General features: G+C 51.6%; 4 protein-coding genes across 4 annotated transcripts; 2 read left to right on the top strand and 2 right to left on the bottom strand.

Annotated features, from left to right (window-relative positions):
* Positions 1-71: 71 nt before the first annotated feature.
* Positions 72-1,370, top strand: ATEG_09970 (uncharacterized protein; the record flags this gene model as incomplete). The annotated part of the gene is made up of 7 exons (XM_001209272.1): positions 72-143; positions 212-287; positions 361-486; positions 554-701; positions 756-1,049; positions 1,125-1,274; positions 1,331-1,370. 7 exons carry the CDS (start codon positions 72-74, stop codon positions 1,368-1,370), a joined length of 906 nt encoding a protein of 301 aa, XP_001209272.1.
* Positions 1,371-3,126: 1,756 nt separating this feature from the next.
* Positions 3,127-5,605, top strand: ATEG_09969 (Zn(II)2Cys6 transcription factor; the record flags this gene model as incomplete). Its single annotated transcript, XM_001209271.1, has 5 exons — positions 3,127-3,299; positions 3,359-4,163; positions 4,216-4,389; positions 4,445-4,911; positions 4,969-5,605. 5 exons carry the CDS (start codon positions 3,127-3,129, stop codon positions 5,603-5,605), a joined length of 2,256 nt encoding a protein of 751 aa, XP_001209271.1.
* Positions 5,606-7,058: 1,453 nt separating this feature from the next.
* On the bottom strand, positions 7,059-15,100 carry ATEG_09968 (uncharacterized protein; the record flags this gene model as incomplete). The annotated part of the gene is made up of 5 exons (XM_001209270.1): positions 7,059-12,892; positions 13,051-13,537; positions 13,729-14,119; positions 14,212-14,660; positions 14,903-15,100. 5 exons carry the CDS (start codon positions 15,098-15,100, stop codon positions 7,059-7,061), a joined length of 7,359 nt encoding a protein of 2,452 aa, XP_001209270.1.
* Positions 15,101-15,979: 879 nt separating this feature from the next.
* On the bottom strand, positions 15,980-18,140 carry ATEG_09967 (MDR family MFS transporter; the record flags this gene model as incomplete). Its single annotated transcript, XM_001209269.1, has 8 exons — positions 15,980-16,360; positions 16,441-16,601; positions 16,675-17,208; positions 17,315-17,386; positions 17,452-17,475; positions 17,544-17,770; positions 17,845-17,921; positions 17,988-18,140. 8 exons carry the CDS (start codon positions 18,138-18,140, stop codon positions 15,980-15,982), a joined length of 1,629 nt encoding a protein of 542 aa, XP_001209269.1.
* Between the last annotated feature and the right edge of the window lie 784 nt (positions 18,141-18,924).

The raw sequence follows: 18,924 nt of genomic DNA, 5'->3' as shown, positions 1-18,924 counted from the left end.
AAACTGGAAATAAAGTCTGCAGCCCTATCTCTGTGAAGAAAAGCCTTGTTCGGACTCAGCACATCCCCGTCATGGACTCTAAAATCCAGACAAATGTTCCATTACCAAAGGCACCCCTTATCCAAAAAGCCCGTGGGAAGCGTGTATGTGTTCCTTCTTGGTCGCGCGTGGGCCATGTTACTGACAATCTCTTTTCTTAATATATGTACAGACGAAAGGCATTCCTGCATTGGTTGCGGGTGCTTGTGCTGGGGCAGTTGAAATCTCCATCACCTACCCTTTCGAATGTGAGCTTTCCTGTGTTTAAGAGTTCTGCTTTACCGTGGCCGCCAACTGACAGTCTATTGCTTCGGCTGGTAGCGGCTAAAACTCGCGCCCAGCTTAAGCGGCGAAACCATGATGTGGCAGCTATAAAACCTGGAATCCGAGGCTGGTATGCTGGGTATGGAGCCACCTTGGTAGGAACCACAGTGAAAGCCTCCGTTCGTATGTAGCGATCCCCTTCTAAGCCAGCGTGGAGCGAAAAGGAATGACCGTTTGCAATAACAAACAGAATTTGCCTCATTCAATATTTATCGCTCGGCCCTTTCGGGCCCAAATGGAGAGCTCTCAACTGGAGCTTCCGTCCTGGCTGGGTTTGGGGCTGGCGTGACCGAGGCTGTCTTAGCCGTAACCCCAGCGGAGGCGATCAAGACAAAAATGTAAGTTGCAACATCTCACCCGTTATCCGACCAGTTCTTAATTCGTTCTCTTAGCATTGATGCAAGGAAGGTTGGAAATGCAGAGTTAAGTACGACTTTTGGCGCGATAGCTGGGATCCTTCGAGATCGGGGACCGCTTGGATTCTTCTCTGCGGTTGGTCCTACAATTTTGCGGCAGTCCTCCAATGCGGCAGTGAAGTTCACTGTTTATAACGAACTTATTGGGCTGGCCCGAAAATACTCGAAGAATGGCGAAGACGTGCACCCTCTGGCAAGCACCTTGGTCGGTTCTGTTACTGGAGTTTGCTGCGCCTGGTCGACACAGCCACTGGACGTGATCAAGACACGGTAAGTAGTGCTCAGATCGACAGTAACACGCCCAGATAAGTATATGCTGACTTGGATGCGACTTCGGGTTACCAGAATGCAATCTCTTCAGGCAAGACAACTGTACGGAAATACCTTCAACTGCGTGAAAACACTCCTGCGCAGTGAAGGCATTGGCGTTTTCTGGTCCGGTGTCTGGTTTCGGACAGGGAGACTTTCCCTTACCTCGGCCATCATGTTTCCCGTGTAAGTTTAGGGTAATCTACAGGCATGGTATTCTTGTACACTGACAGAGCGCCCAGCTACGAGAAAGTCTACAAGTTCTTGACGCAACCAAACTGAAACATTGATGCTGTTCGTTCGCCGTGCTGGAATTTAAAGGTCAGTTTTCTATTCACCGCGAGACTGTTGGTAGAAATGTTCCTTAGTATTCACCCCCAACATGACACTCATATCGTTTGATCAACAGCATGTATCATACCTTAGCTACTAAGTATCTCATGTCTCAGGTGACAACAATTAATGACCCACTCGAAGTAGAACCATGTGGATCGATCTCATGTGGATTTCGAGGTTCCTTGCTTTTCTATGAGACAGCATGTGTCTCTTTCACTGCTCTTGACTGCTATTTTGACTTTTTTGAAGGGGCCGCGTGTCCTAAAGAGGTGCAGGGGCCGCTGGCTCCACCAGATTTATATAGCCAGTAAACCTATAGGAGTAGCACGGACTACAGGATGCCCCAGCTTGACACGTTAGCACAAGCTAAAGGATCCGAATTGTAGTAGGATCCACCCTACTTCTAGCGCTTATCATCCCCCCGTATTCCGTACATCCGAATAATTATGGCTTTTCGGAATGTACTCTGGAGTACAATAGAGGTCCGGATCTCCATCACAGTCAATGCCATACGGCTAGCCGCCGGAGCTCCGCAGATCGCTGTCCTGCCACAGTTGAAATACGAAGGGATCTACCTCGCTCTGGTGGACTCCCTGTTCTTAGCACGCATTAGTGGCCCAGCTTACTTATTAAATGTCCCCTGATTTGCAATATTCTGGGAGAAGGAGGAGATGGTGTGCTTTCTAGTAATCAAAATCAAACTCCATATGCTTTTGCAGCAGACAGTGTTCACTTTTACCAGGTGGCGTGTGCTCCACTTTGTCTTGCTAAAGCCTCATAGTATTGGACAACGTGCATGGTGTCTCTGAACTACCCATTCGTTCATCTAATACTGAGAAATTAGTTGTTCAGCTTACCGTTGGCTACTTATTGGCTAGTTCCAACCTGGAACTAGCACTTTTCCTGATAGTAGAAACTTGGCGTCGCTAGTCCGAGGCACTCTGTGCCTCGGAATCAATTTCCGAAGTCTTCCCGATGCAGAAATAAATCTGACCTGTGACGATATGTTGCCCCTGTTGAATGCTGCGCTTGAGGCATCATCGGGGTGCACATAATTATGGCAGGTCTGTAATTCGGCCCTTTTCGGCCTGCGGCCGTATACAAAATCTTTCCCATTCCGTACGTAAATCGGCACATAACATACCTATAGTATGGATACATCTGGCCCCACTAAGCTTTCCGTATACTACAGCAAATGCAGAGCCTCCCATGCTGGCGTCAACGCCACGATGGCGACAAGCTTTGTTATTCGAGTATCTTGTGCTATAGTAGGTAGAGTAGGGGCCAGAAGGTTCCTCGTGCCAACGTCAGCGGCAAGTGGGCCCCGCAAAGTTTCATTCAGGGACTGCCGGCGTCCGTAGCGCTTAATCTAACCTTTTCGCGTACTCCGAGTACCTTTTCATGTACTCCGACTACCTTTTCGCGTAATCCGAGTATGCAGCAGATCCCAAGCTTGCCTCTGGTCCTTATCAAATATGTCGGATACTCAGCTGCTTCCTTCTTTGGCCAAGGTCAGGCTTTCATCAACAGATAAGGTATAAAACCAACAGGAGGACTTATCATGCCACTTCAGCCGTGGGTCTTACTTCAAACCAGTCTTCGTCTTGCACAGTTCACATCTTTAACGACATCAAGGACTTATCTGAGTACCAGGGCCTTCCCTCATCGTTCACTCATGTCCCATCTCACATAGAGTTGAATGATGGAGAGTGCAGAGCTGTCGTCGAAGCGGCAGGCATTTCCCGCATGTGATGAGTGTCGGATCCGCAAGGTGCGATGCAGTAAGGAGGGTTCAAAGTGCTCCCATTGCCTCCGATATAACCTACCCTGCGAATTCTCCAACAAAGTTACACGGGTCAACCAAACAGCAAAATTGTACGTGATAAGATGGTCTATATTTGGATCAAATACCTGTCTTTCTGACTCTCAGTCAGGGCGCGAGATGTCGAGAAGCTCGGGAGTCGGGTTGAAGATATCGAACATGCCCTCCAACGATGCCTGTCCTTTATTGATGCCCATCAGGGCTTTCGTGATCTATCAAGGCCACAGTCACAAGAAAGCGGGTACACAAGCTCAACCAGCTCAGAAGAGTGTGAAGTAAACTTGTACTCAGGCAAACACACTTCACCCACAGAGGAAGATGGATTCTGGCCTCTCCACGGTTATGGCTCTTTTGTTTCACTCGTTATGGAGGCACAGGCTGCTAACGCCAACCTAACCTCTTGGTTACCGGTCGACATGAACAGCCACCAAGTCGCAGAGATGGTCGCATTTGACCACCAAGCTGTGTCAGCTGTGCGCTCGAAGGTAACTGAGGCAAATGAAACGCTTCAACAGATTATTGATGATATCCCAACGCTATCGGCATCCGAAGACGATACCTTTCTCCCGTCTCTTCCACCCCGCGCTCTAGTGGAGCCGTCTATCAATGAATATTTCAAGAAGCTGAATCCACGACTCCCTATATTTAGTCGACAGACCATTAGGGACGCAGTGGAATCTCAGTACACAATCAGAACTGGGCCTCCGGACCTGGTTTGGATTACCTCTTTCAACTGCATTGTGCTTCAGGCCCTTACTCAAACATCAATTGCGAACAAAGTCGTGGGAGGCACAGAACAAGACATACCATTAGATTATATGATCATAAGCCTGCTGCGTAACATCAGGCAGTGCTATAATCGATTGGAAACTCTTGTTAAACCCCGGCTATCGAATATACGGGCCCTCTTTTGTTTGGTACGTCTTACAACCCTACCTTTGGAACGTGGCCTGACTTTATTATACTAAGGCACTTGTGGCAATGGAGTATTTTGATTTCGCAATTTTTCAGACTATCTTTGCTCAAGTCTGCGAGTTGTCCAGGCTCATTGGACTCCATTTAATGACAACGACCCCGCCAACGGAAGATGGGGCTGTGGACGACCAGCCAAAAGACTTGTTCTGGAGCATCTTCCTCGTCGATGTTCGTCAAAAACTTTCCTTTGTTTTCTGAGCATTTCGCTTACTATCGGATTTAGAAGCACGTATCCATCATTGGGGGCAAGGCCTGCCTATTGCCCTCGTATGACTGCAGCGTACCATTGCCTCCATATGACTCCGCTGCGCCACTGCCCAATGTTTTTGCGGCACGCATACGCTTGGCATTCATTCTTGAGGAGATATATCAGTGCTTATACTCAGCAAAATCCAGCAAAATGGAACAGAGTCGCGTCCGCCGCCGTATCCGCAGAATTGCTCGAAAACTTAGCCAGTGGCACGTGCAACATGAGCATGTACTGCGTACCGGAGATTCGAAAAGGCCTCTCGAAGAGTATATCTGTGCAATGCAGTTGAGATTTGCACTCTCGAGCTGTTGGGTACTTCTGCATAAACGCATTTGGAGCCAGGAAAGGGGCACAGTCTGCCTACAACACGCTCGGGATTGTCTGATGCTGTTCAAGCAATTATGCGATGGGTGTAAATCTGGCTTCAGCAATTTCGACAGGTAAGTCTTCCGTGCGACCCTTTTCACAGCATCCTAACCTGGGGATTTACTTCATAGCATTGTCCTGAACTATTCTTTGATCTCATTCATGGGAATCTATGTCCACATTGTGGAGGAAGACCAGCCGATCCATTCACAGGACATGGAGATACTCACTTTCTTCGCTATATACACGAACCGCTTGGCATCCAATAGGTCAGCTGCATCTATCCCGTACAAATTCAGCCAAGTGGCCAGTCGCTGTAGCGATATTGCCCTCCTCCTCCAGAACTTAAGGGAGAGGCGTTTTATTCCGACAACGATATCACGAAGTCCAACGCCCTCATGGAACGAGCCAACCTACATGGATTACGATGCCGCCAATGCGTCCACTAGCACAACTAGCACCGGCTCTTCATATAACTTGAATATCGGCCCTCTTGGCGTACCTGGAGACGGCCAGGTCTGGGACATATACTTCAACCCGAGAGAGATACCAATGGATGGTACAATTGCGACTCCTTCTGAGGATGCAACCCAGGATTTGCTGAGCAATGAGGCTGGCCAATGCCTTGACTTCCCCGACTTTTCACTTGGCATTGACAACTTCCCTGACTTTCCACTTGGCATTGACATGACTAGCCAAAGCGAATTTGATCTTATTATGGAGGAGGACATAATTCGATATAAGAGACTACTAGATAGGCCTGTTTAGAGAGTGCCTTGGGGTTCTTGTATGTGTCTAGCTTTGCAGCCCACAATCAGTTAAAAATAGCACTGCTAACTTATTAGCAGTAGAGTTGCGTTGCAAGGATATATGTCGGTAATACGTGCCCAATTTATGGGATATACGCCCATCCGGTGGTGACGTTGATACTCTGCGTCTCCCGCCGAAAACGCCGCACAAATTGCCGCATACGAGTCGAGTAACTCCTCGTCTGCGTCGGTGTCGGTATATAGAGCCGGATCCTCCGAGTCAGAATTGTATGTAGTATCTCCCTTGTCGTGGAGAGAAAAACCCGCCTCGGCGCGTTGGAGAGCTCGTACGGCGACAACGGCCAGACGCGGGGATATGATGGGCAGTGGCGAGGTGACGATGTGGCGGTAGACCCATCTTGATAAGATTTCGAAGGTGCGTTTGCGGGTCAGGAGTTTCTCTTCTTCGATGAGGGTGGGCTCCGAGGGTTCGTGCGAGGGGGCGTAGGCGGAGAGGGCAGTTGCGGTGGTGGTGGTGATATTGACGGGAGGTATGGCGACGGAGGAATTCTTAAGCGATGTCTCCTCCGGATTCTTGTCTGCTGAAGCGACAAGGTACGGAGTGAAGATGGGTGTATATATGGATGGATATATGTATGTGGGGATGGCACCGTACATATAAATATACATCATATCAGGAAAAGGGGATAATCGTGTAACTTTGTGCGAACCGACGATAAACATCACCAAAGACACCTAACCAACACAGGGTTAGGCACGCCTCTGTGTCCCAAATCCCTTCCGGCTGCGCACTCGGCGGCAGCATCTTGTCTCACGTTCGTCCCGCCGGACCCATGTGAAAATTGGGAGGCGCTGCAGGTCGCGTGGGACAAGGCTTGTTGCAGGAATGAAACACCGTTGTTCTTTATCTGCGTTTCTCTTCTGTTTTACTTCTATACCCTCCAGCTGCACCACGATGGGTGCGGGCGGTATGGTGGGTTGCACCGTGTCTCTAAAGTGTTTCCCGAAGTATGGCCCGACAACATGGATTCCCAGCTACTCCCAAGACTACAAACCTTAGTAAGTAGTAAGTGGGTTCATAGGCCTATCCTAATTAACCTACACTAACTAAACCCAGCACGCCTAGGGGGTTTAAACCGGTAATCTGCAGCAGATTCTAGAGCGTAAACCCGAACCTGCCACAGACAACTCTACATACATCTCAAAGGGCTATGCAACATATTCTTCAACCAATTTCCCTTACCATCCATAAATGTTGCACCGATCGTCAATCAGATGTTGCAGCACCACGATGTTGAGACTATTAACCTGGATTGTGACAGTGGCCTCTTAACCCTGCGGACCCAGCTAAGGGTCTTACTGATAGGGAACTCTAAGATAATAAAATCAGACACTGTCGAAGCATGTCAATATATATGTGGCTATAGGGAGAAATATGTACATATATATATCTAAGGTTTGTATCGCTGCAGCACCACCTCCGCGACTTTGGCGATCGTTCGGCCCTCCATCAACTCGAAAACCGAGATATCAACATTGAATCGAGCTGTGATCCAGTTCCGGAGCTCAATGGCGACCAGGGAGTCCACGCCGATCCCCGCCAATGTCTGAGTGGCGGACATCTCGCTATCCGTCAGGCCGAACATTGAAATGAGTTTGCGGCCCATCGCCTCCATAATCACAGCGATGGACGCCTGTTGGCTGGTTGCACGGTTCAGCCTGGCGTGAAGATTGTCATCTTCAGCCAGGGTCAGCGGCAAAGCTCCATTATTGTCCCTCAACGGATCACGATACTTGATCCCCGCGAAGCGAGCCTCTTGCATCCAGTCGGCGTGTGCCCAGTGAGGGCCTGGGCGGGTGTTGATGCCAGTGACGATGACAGCAGGCCGTGTGGGTGCGGTAGGGGAACACACAGGAGACATAGCTTGCTCGAGGACAGCCAGAACCTCCTCTTCGTGCAAGGGTTGATAGCCGATCCGTTGGAGTCGTTCCGCCACAGCAGAATCTGTCTCTGCCACATACCCAATCGACTGGACCATTCCGAGGTCGATGGTGACCGCTGGCTGGTTGTGAGCCATGCGGTGCTCGGCGAGCGCGTCCTGAAATGCTCCGGCAGCCGCGTAGTTGGCTTGCCCTGCGCCTCCCATGACACCCACCAAGGATGAGAGCATCACGAAGAAATCCACGTCCGATGCAATTCGGTGCAGATTCCAACTTCCCTGAACCTTGGGCCGCAGGGCGGCATGGAACCCGTCCGCCGTCATTTGCGAGACGAGGGCGTCCTTGAGAACCATCGCCCCTTGGATGACGCCCCGAATCGGAGGCAGGTTCTCCGCCCGACACTGTTGGAGAGCCGCTTCAAGCTGGCTTTTATCGGCCACATCACACGCCTGTACAGAAACGGTGCAACCCCGCTCTTGGAGACTCGTCACGACCGGGTCCACGCGAGCAGTTCGAGACAGAATGATGAGATATCGCGCCCCGCGATCGACCAGCCACTCGCAGATCCGTCGTCCGATACCACCCAGCCCCCCAGCAACAAGATACGACACGTTAGGCTTCAGAAATAGTGGCATTCGTTCCTGACGAACAAGGACCGCGTCATCGGGGGCTACTGTCACAACAATCTTCCCAACGTGCTGGCCGCTCTGCATAGTGCGAAAGGCCTTCTCCAGGGCCGACATAGGATACTCTGATATTGGATGAATCAGGCCGATTGCCGTTCGCCCCCACAGCAAGATGACCTCGGACAACGCCTGGAAGATTTCAGCGGACTTCGCTTGCTGCCAGTAGAGAATATCAACGGAGGAGAAGGAGACATTGCGGACGAACGTCGACATGTCGAGTCGGCTATTCTGCTCAAGATCCTTCTTGCCGATTTCCACAAACCGACCAAACCTAGCCAGACAGTCAAAGCTCTTCTGAAGGAGAGGCCCAGCTAGCGAGTTTAAAACCACGTCCACCCCCTTGCCACTCGTGCGGGTCTTGATACCGTCGACGAAGCTGGAGTCCCTGCTCGAGAAGACATGATCAGGGTCGAGGTGGAATTTATCGATCAAATGGTTGCGCTTGGCCTCACTACCAGCAGTTGTAAAGACTTCAGCACCGGTTAATTGGGCAAGAATAATGGCCGCCTGGCCTACGCCTCCTGCCCCGGCATGTATCAACACCGTCTCACCTGGCAGAATGCGGGCAACGGTGTAAAGTGAAATGTAGGCTGTTGTGAAGGCCAGAGGGATGGAAGCAGCATGCGGGAAACTAAGAGTCTCTGGAATGCGCACCACGTTGGTCCGGCTTGTGGTCACCCTCGACGCCCAGTGTCCGTTCATGAGGGCGCAAACCCGATCTCCGACCGCAAGACCGGGTGCAATTGTTCTTGCTGTCTCGCTGAGACTTGTAACCACGCCGGCGCATTCGAAGCCCATGACGTTTGATTCCAATTGACCCATCGCGACCATGATGTCACGGAAGTTAAGACCAAACGCCCTCGGTTCGATCTCTACCCAGTCGTCCGGTAATTTATCTGGTTCATATGGGTCCACACTGCGCTTTCTGAAGTACAGGGAATCGAGGAGCCCAGGAGTCCGTATATCGAGTCGCAGGAGATGCTGGCTGTCCTGGAATGGCTCCAAGGCATACCCGTCTTCCTCGCCTCCATTGATGGAGTCACTAAATGCCCGAGGAACATGGATAACTCCACCCCGCTCTGCGTAGTCAAACTCCTTTTCATCTGACATGCTTACCAAATCCAGAACACTGACAATGGCATCGCGCGAATCGCCTGTCCATGGATTACGCGAAGGGTCGAGGTCAAGTGAGACAAATCGCTTGCCATGGCTTTCATTACGCATGGTACGTAGTAGTCCGAGGTGTAGAGCCTTCAGGGGGTCATCGGACTTCATTGTCGCTCCTCGGGTGACCCATAAAGCCCCCCCCGCCAGCTGTAGCATTGAGGTCAAAAGTGTGAAGTCGTCGTTGGTGACTGAACCAAGCATTGAGTGTTCCATCTCTCCGAGGAATACGCACATTTGGCCCTCGGTAGGAGGAACTTGACGAAGTGCCTGTAGCGAAGTGACGGAACAATTCCTGCAGCGAATCGCTCCCTGCAAATCTGATATCCAAGACATGGGCGTAGATGAGTCAACATAGACCAAGAGCACTTCAGGTAATTTGTCCGAGCATGACGTCGGAGTCGCCTGTACGGCCGTGGACATCATGGTGCTAATCATATAGAACTCGTCGCTATCGCAGTCACGAGCCTCAACTTCCACACCATTGAATCCAGTAGCGTGCAGCATGCTGCGCCACATCGTAGGGCTTAGTGACGGAGTCGACTGTCTTTCTGGTTCTTCGCTGAGCCACCAGCCGGGCAGAAGCCCGAAAGTGAAGAACAAGTCAAGCTCGTCTCTGGTGGTTTCGACAAGAATGAGTTTGCCTCCTGGCTTCAACAGCTTGCGCACATTAGTCAATGTGCGCTGCATGTTAGAAGTGGCATGCAGGACCTGACAAGCCAACACCACGTCGTAGGATCCGCATACAAACCCCTGCGCTTCTGGATCGTCCTCGATGTCCAACTTCCGAAAATCCATCACATCCTGCCATCCCGCGAACCGCTTGCGGGCTGCTTCAAAAAAGCCGGCAGAGACGTCAGTAAAGTCATAGCGGCCTACCGGCGGATTTGGGCCCAAGGAGTCCACGACCAGCTGGGTGCAACCCCCAGTGCCTCCGCCGATTTCCAGTATGCGAGCCCGCGGGTTTTTGTGGCAGCAGAGGCGCACGAGCTCGCTGGCTTGCGCGTTGGACCGACTCCACTTGAGGGCATCGACATAGTAGCGGGACAACAGGTGGCCATCCATCATCACCTCCAACGGATCAACTTCCCGACGTAGGATGGCGGGGAGCACGGAGCCCAGGCGACAGATCATTTCGCCGTTGGTGCTACCAGCAACCACTCTAGAGCGGAGGCTGCATCTTGCGTGCTCGTTATCTCGAGTCCAGCTGGAGCTCTCTGGCCCTAGCTCGCCATTTTGGGCACACGCCAGTTGAGCCTGCATCCACGCATAGAATTTGGCGAGGTGACCACTCAGCCTCGCGACATCGCCTACGCTCAAACTTTCCATGGCCTCTTGAATGAAGTGCACCGAACACCGTCGAAGCTCCAGTATGACGCCGATCTCGTGCTTCTGAATACCTGTGTCCAGGGTTCTCTCAAGCCAGACGGGGTTAACTAGGCTGATGTCGGGAGCCCAATGCCAGGAGCTGCAGGTATTCCCGGTGTCGGTGGAGTCCCGGCCAGAAGTGCCCAGACTTGCCCCCAGAGACTGAAAGACCAGCCCTTCGAGCTCCATAACAGGCCCTCCAAACGGATCTGCCTCATCAAAAACTGCTACATCGGTTACCAGCGCGCAATGACTTTGGCTGTGCATCTTCGCTTGTGCGCGCAGCATGTCCCTGGCCTCCAAATCTGCAAGTCGGGAGGAAATCTTCATGCAGCCGACGCGAGCGGGGACCATGGCAGATTTGATCCGGCTCCCAGCGAATGGAAGAGTAGTATAGGCTGCCTGAATTGCAGAGTCTAGCGTGGTTGGGTGAACAATGTGCTGGGATTCGTAGGCGTGTGGCATTGCGGAGGCCGTATCCGCGATGGCAAATGTACACCATGACTCTCGCCCGTCACTTTCAATGCGCGTAATGTTTTGAAAAAGGGGCCCATGACGAATCCCCACTCGATGAAGTGAGTCCCACAGGTCCTGGGGCGCTGTTTTACGGCTCCATGGCCGTGGGTCTGCCCGTTGTGGGTTCGACAAACTGGAGGCAGGCTGGTCCATATCTACTCGAACAAGTCCCGTACAGTGTTCCGTCCAGTCATTCTTGTCAGCAGTGATCGAATGGACTAAGAATCTTTGCCAGTCTTGTGAACCCAGACTCTGATCGGGTGCACAAATCGTGAGGCGCAGATCTATTCCTTCTTCCCCGTCCGCGGGTAGAATCAGGGCCTGCGCAAAGTTCACGTCGCGTAGGATGTAACTGAAGTCGGCAGATTCATGGTCAGATGAGCAAAGAGTGCTGATTCCTATCACTGCCATACAAACGAACCCAGCCCCAGGGAAAACAATATGCGAGCCGACGACGTGGTCGCGTAGCCATGGCAAATCTGACACTCGAAGCACATTGTGCCATGACCGCGCCAACGGCAGGTTCAACGGCTCTTGCAATCCGATCAGATCGTGGACTGGGCCCTTCCGCTGCCGGGCAGATTGACTGATGCGCGGCTCTTTCCAGTATCTGGTCTCGTGGTTCCAAGGATAGGGCGGTAGATCAGACAACACTTGGACCCGAGCTGCTTCACATCCGCGGGGAAAGTTGATCGCATTCAAGTCAACAGGAAATCCGGCCCGGATAAGTTCTGATGCGAGAAGGCGAAGGGTGCTCAGAGAGCTCTTCCCACGAGAAAGACAGGACAGATAAGGAATGTCACACGGGGCAAGCTCTGGAAGCTGCATGATCTGCTTGATCGGGCCTCCAAGCGCCCCGTGAGGTCCAATCTCAATGATCCTATCGACCTTTGGCATGTGGTCGTTTTCGTCCAGGCACATTTGACGGAATGCTGATTCGAACTCAACCGGGTAAAGCATGCATTCGACCCAGTGCATAGGATCCCGAAGACTATTGAAGTCGTGCATGCGGTCCCCGGTTCTGGGAGAAGCGTAGATCACGTCTTTATTGGCATTTGCTGCATCACTGGGGTCTGCTCCGAAGAGTTCTGTAAGACCGGCTCGGAAAGCATCTGTCATCGAGTTCATGTGGCTGGAGTGAAAGGCTTGGGTGACTTTGAGCCGTCTCGCGAATATACGATCAGCATGGAGCAATTCCTCCAACTTGGCAATGGCGGACAAATCTCCCGAGACCGTCACACTCGACGGGCTGTTGATACACCCCACCACCAAGCATTCTTCACTCTGTAATGGAACCTGTCTGATGTATATACCCACTTCACTGCGGCTCAATCCGACAGCCAACATGGCCCCCTTATGTACCGACGCCAGGCGGTCTCTTGCTGTCAATGCACCGCGTATATAGCTTATTCCAATGGCCGAGCGGGCTGTTAGTGCCCCGATAGCGTACGCTGCAGCTGCCTCTCCGCTGGAGTGACTAGTGACGGCTACTGGTTGGATGTTCCACGACCAGAGCAGACGAACAAGCGCAATTTGAAGAGCCGTAGACAATGGCAGACTGAATTCTGCCTGATCAACGCGACTTTCCGTTTCAGGGCGACTGAGTTCCTCTGCAATGATGACATGAGTGAGCGCTTTCCATGGCCTTGGCCGGGGACTTGTTGCGGGTCTTTACCTATAATGGACCAGGTTGACCCCATTTCCTTGATATATCCATCGCATTCCAGCAGGGCCTCTTTAAAGACAGGATACATCTCAATCAACTCACGACCCATTGCAAACCATTGCGCTCCCTGGCCCGTGAACACCCATCCCAGTCTTACTTGCTCGGCTGACTTGCTTGGCCGCATTCCATCTCCCGCCAAATTCTGGGCAAGACTCGTGAGGTTGTGTGCCGTACATACTGCCTTCCATCGGAAGTTTGAGCGACGAGAACCAAGCGTGTATGCCATATTCGCGAGCAATTGCCAATCGTCGGCTTCTCTGGCGTGGGTAGCGTAATCGCACAGCCTTGAAACCATTCGCATGCAACTGTTCTCGTCCTTGGCACTCAACACATATATATGCGCTTGATCCGTTTCTACATGGCCATCGTAGTTGCCAGGATAGCCATTAGGTGAGCACATCGATGTTTCTGCAAACGGGGCATACCGCTCCACGATTGCATGAGCATTTGCGCCTCCAAAACCGAAGTTGTTTATTGATGCGCGACAGACACCATCGGTTGGTATCCATGATTGGCTAGACAGTGGAATCTGTTTGTAAATCAGCGAGGAGCTGGAATAGAAAGAATAGAATGAGAGGAAAAGAATCGTGAAGATAATGCTACCTGGATATGAGTGTCCTTGAGCAACTTCTTGCTCGGCTGGAGGAACCTTGCATTAGGCGGGATAACCCCCTTTTCAACAGCCAGAGCCACCTTTATCACACTCGCCAGACCACTGACAGCCTCTGTATGCCCGATATTGGCTTTCACGGAGCCCACCTGTATCTGCTGTCTCGGAAACGCGGCCGAGATGACTCCAAGCTCCAGCGGATCTCCTGCTCCAGTTCCCGTCCCGTGAGCCTCCACGTACGAGGTCTGTTTTGGGTCCAACCGGGCCTTCTGATAGCAATCTCGGATTAGGCGCTCTTGTGCCTCGCCGCTCGGCGTGCTGATGGCCAGGGTCCGGCCGTCTTGGTTTATCGCCGTTTCGCGCACTATGAGGCGGATCGGGTCTCCGTCTCGCACCGCATGGGGCAGAGTCTTCAAGACGATCGCAGCCACTCCTTCTCCGCGACCATAGCCATCCGCTCTCGAATCAAATGAGTAGGAAATCCCATCGGGCGAAAGGAAGCTGGTCGCAGCACATCACAGTCAACATCACATATTGTCTGTGCAACAAGAATGCTCATGACTAAATGGATTGGAATGAAACACCAGACTCACCCAAGGTTGGACATGGTAGTAAAGACGTCAGGATTAAGTAGCAGGTTCGCGCCAGCGACAATTGCCATATCAGACTCACCAGCTCGCAAGCTCTGAATAGCAAGATGCAAGGCTGTTAAAGTTGTGGAACAGGCAGTGTCGATGGACACACTGGGCCCACGAAGGTCATAGAAGTGGGAGACGCGATTCGCGAGCATGGTGCCAGCATTTCCTGTTATGAAATACCGTGGAAGAGCTTCTGGTTGGCGCTGGAAGGAGCCTTGGTAGTCGTGATACATGGTTCCTGCAAAGACCCCAGTCTTGGAGCCAGAGACCTGTTCGAGAGGAATTCCCGCTGCGGAGCCATGGAGAGTTAATACCCATGTGTGAAACCAAGGAATATAATACATACCAGCTTCGAGAGCCTCATAAACGACCTCAAGTATGAGTCGGTACTGGGGGTCCATACACTGTTCGGCGGTCTTAGCATGGGTTTCTCCCGCTTCCGATCCATACACAACTGGAAAATGATCGCGGGACGTACACTGGCGACTTCACTGCTCATATTGAAAAATGAGGCATCAAAAAGAGCCGGGTCTTCGTCGAGAAAGTGGCCACCGCGAACGTGCATCTACTCGCAGTCAACGCCTATCGTTCTGAACAGGAAGATATGGGCCTCAAAAATGCTCAACCCAGCATCCCTCATACTCACCGATCCTACTCTCTGGCCATTGGGGTGGTAGACCCCGCCGACATTGAATCGTGAAGGAGGAATCTTAGACCAGGCGCTCCCTCCTTCCTCCAGCAATTTCCACAGTTTCTGGGGATCTGTTGCGCCTCCGCCAAACCTGCAGCCCATGCCAACCACAGCTATGGGAGCAGGCGCACCGGGCGCATCTAATGGTGTCATCGTGGCCAATGTCTTCTAGTTTGATGTTTGATGGATGAGCCTTCCTTACTGCGCACACCTGGAGTATGACGGACGCGGGCTGATTCGACCTCGCCAGGATGGTAGAGAAACGGGTGCTCAGGAACGTCATCAGCAATAGAATGACATCGTCAGACCGAAGCCTAGCATTACCATTCTCCACAGTGAGCTAGGTAGCTGCACGGGTTGGCGGTGCTCAATAACCCCGGTTGATAACGCCGACCAAAACGCCGAGTCCGGTACTCCAGTTGGTCTGCCGACCTGAGGGTTGCGATAGTTGCTCTGAAGCGTAGATGCTACACGCCACGATTTCTCTGCCACACTACCTAGACGGACTGCTTCATACCCGCCAGTTCTGTGTGGTATCAGTGCTAAGACCGAATATCAATGTTGATCGCCTCGACTGTCTTGCTCAATCACCCGTGATGGCCAATGTGTACATGTAGGCTACGAGGAGCACAACTTCCCTACTGGAAGCCGTGAGTTAACCATGGAACCATGGAACTTTCTTTAAGAGAAGCAAATACTGGGAGGCCATGTCCATTGAATATGCTGATGCGGTGGATTCGTAACACAACCTGTCGGGTACTCGAATGCACATTTCCATGACTAATGCAGGTTTAGGTCTGCTCAGGTCAAGCTAGGAATCTTATCGACACTAAAGTGTTTACCCATAAAGCGCCAAAAAAGGCCGCAGTTGGACCGGTCTGTCGTCACAACCGGTTCGTGATGAATTATTGCTCTCCCTGTAATAATAAAGGTTCGTTTGGTTTGAGAAGAGTAGGTAGAGTGTATGAGTTGCCAAACGCTACATGGTTATCTCCATAGAAATATTAATATTTCTTTGGCGAGGGATTAAATTCATTCGCTCCGTCCTTTCTCCTGCATCCGCCAGCCTCTCCAGGTAAGCCGGCCCATACCCCAGGCGAATATGAAGGTAGCTCCAGACGCACCGACCGCAACGTAGAATGCATGGTCCACTCCTTTACTGTATGCTAAGAGGACCCGAGAGATGAGAGGAGCCGGGACCACTTGGCGGAAGCCGGTGGCCCCTGCGGCTGTTACCTCCTGTGCATTGAGGGTTGGCGCATATTGGTGCAGACCAGAGTACAAACCATTGCTAAAAACCAATTTGGTCAAGGTGAGAAAAAGCGAGCCGCCGAAGGTCTGTCCGAACATGGCTAGCGAAATGCCGATGGGGCTTGTTTGAGGAGGCAGCGCATTTTGAATGGCGACGACAGGCTAAAAGAGGGACAACCGAGTCAGTGAGCATTCGCATAAGAGTGCGGCGCAAACAGATGGAAACGATCCAGGTCACCTACGGTTTGCATTCCGCATCCTCGACCGATGCCTCCCAGGAACTGATACATGACCCATGCTGCAGTCGAGGTTTGTGGCTGGAAGGTCGATACCAGTCCGGCGGATATGGACACAAGGATCCCGCTTGCGAGCGCCCACGGAACGTAATAGCCTGTTTTACCGACTGCCACCCTCAGGTCGTCAGTAATGCCATAGGCTATAAGCGAAGAAAGGTGGTGGAATGGTGGCAACTCAACTGATTGCACCCGTCACAATCGCCATGACGATCTGTCCACCAATGCCCGGCAGCATATACACTCCACTCATGGTGGGAGAAACATTCTTGACTGCCTGGAAGTAGATAGGTAGGTAGTAGGAGAAAATAAGTAGGGCCCCGGAAAACAAGCCGAGGAAGAAGCAGGAGCACCAGACTTGGCGATGACTGGCCACGGAAATAGGAATCATGGCCACTGCACCGCCGACATGCCGTTCCCAGCATCCGAACAGCACCAGCGACACGCCCGCCGCACAGAACAAGCCGATAATCACGGAACTATTCCACGCATAAGCAGACCCACCCCACTCCAAAGCAAGAGATATCATGATCGCAAAACCGGCGAAGAGCACGAATCCAAGGAAATCCAGTTGGTTCAAGACACCCCGAGCCCCTTTTCTCTGGGGGTTTGTGCCGTCTGTGGTTGAATCCGACGTGGATGGCAGTCTGTTGGGGATCTGGATGACGAGAAGGAGAAATGTGGCAAACGCCCCAATGGGAAGGTTGATGTAAAAGCCTGGAACAGAATCATCATGAGCGAAAGATCTTGACGTGGCGGAGTCGCAGCGAAGGTTCTTTGAGAAAGCAAGCAATGAACCGATAAATCCAATGGGGATACATACACCACCGCCAACTTGCGTGCTGCGTGAAAGCACCCCCAAGCAACGGTCCACATACAATGGCAATTTGGCTTACTGGGAAGGGAGTCAGAAACTATGCTCGATGATTTCCGGGGATCCCAATGAGTTGGCGAACTGACGGCCCATCATGATCCCAATCAAGACTATGTGTATATATCCGGGTCAGCATAGCATAACAACAGTTAAGATAGGGCTGGCTATCAGTACTTACGCGGTTGCTGTTGCTTTGGAGCTGCCGCCGACAGAATGGTGATTGCACCATTGGTGAGACCCGACCCTCCCATTCCGGCCACTGCTCGCCCTAAAATCAACATGGTTGATGAACGAGCAGTGCCGCAAAGAACCGAACCGATCTCAAACAACCCAAGAAAAGCGAGGAAGGTGGATTTCAGGGTCAACAGAGTGTATAGTTTGCCTGCCAAGGGTTGGAGGGCACAGCTAGAGCGTGTCGTGGAGTCAATAGAAACCCGGCTGGAGAAAAGGAAGAGGGCATGGGTTGAAAAATCAATCACCTTGATAGAAGATACGCACTTCCGTACCATCCGACATCGCCCAGTGAATGAAACTGGGCGGTAATATGAGGAATCGCCTGCGAATGCGAAGAGTCAGTTGTCTCCAAGGTTCGGAGCAATCTCCAGGCTGATGCCATGCTGACCGTGACAATGATGGACATATCCAAGAGCATCAGAAACGCCACCAGAGTGACCGAAACCACAACCAGGCCTAGCCTGAGGCCAGTGACATAATTGATCTGCATTTGAGCTGTGTTGCTCTGTGGCTTCTCTGATTCACTGTGGTGGGATGTCATTCTACCTTATGGTAAGGTTGCCGGCGAACACGATGCCTTAGTCAGGTCCAAGGGAAAGGGGCCGCCTGGAGGTGAGCTTGCTGGTGATGGGAAGCCTAAAATCACGTGTGTCGCTGCAGCAATGCGGAATCTAACGTAATTTAGAACTCCTTTATCTTTGTTTTTGAGATGAAGATGTACTTAGGTACCTTAGTGCCTAGGTGGTACCTAGTAGGTACTTCAGCTGGTATTGTTTACATGGGTTTCCGTATCCTGAAAGACCCCAATATGGGATCGCAAAACCGAGGCGAACCAAAACCTTATAAAGCGGCTCTGATATACATGATATACAAGTACCTAGTAACACGGATGAGGCCGACTCGTGGCATCAGGTCCCGCCAACCATACAAGCTTTTCTCTATGGAGTACGATACGAAGGGGATGAAGGGGCGCCTAAGCTGTCACTGGTACCGTATTATCATGAGAGGTCAAGTTTTCGTAAATCATGCCTTGGGAATAATACTAAATTCACTTATCTTACCGGTAAAATTTCTGCTTTTCTAGTTTTTCCATTTTCTTTTTACTGGTAACTTTCACCAATATTTTGTATACAGTACCATAAGATCAGGTACTAGGTAGGTATGCAATGTACCTAAGACGTAATGTGGTGAGCGGGAGGAACCGCATACAGTAGACCACCCGACCCCTACCCGCCTTAAAGCCGATTGGCCGCCAGGGTCCGCTGCTTGTCTCAAAAGTCAATTGATCCCTGGGCTGGACTATCCGAGTACAATACCTGCAACAA

The sequence above is a fragment of the Aspergillus terreus genome, genomic scaffold (assembly GCF_000149615.1).
Source record: "Aspergillus terreus NIH2624 scaffold_16 genomic scaffold, whole genome shotgun sequence".
Lineage (NCBI taxonomy): Eukaryota > Fungi > Ascomycota > Eurotiomycetes > Eurotiales > Aspergillaceae > Aspergillus > Aspergillus terreus.
Note: the sequence above shows the minus strand (reverse complement) of the source record. Positions and strands in the feature narration are given on the sequence as shown.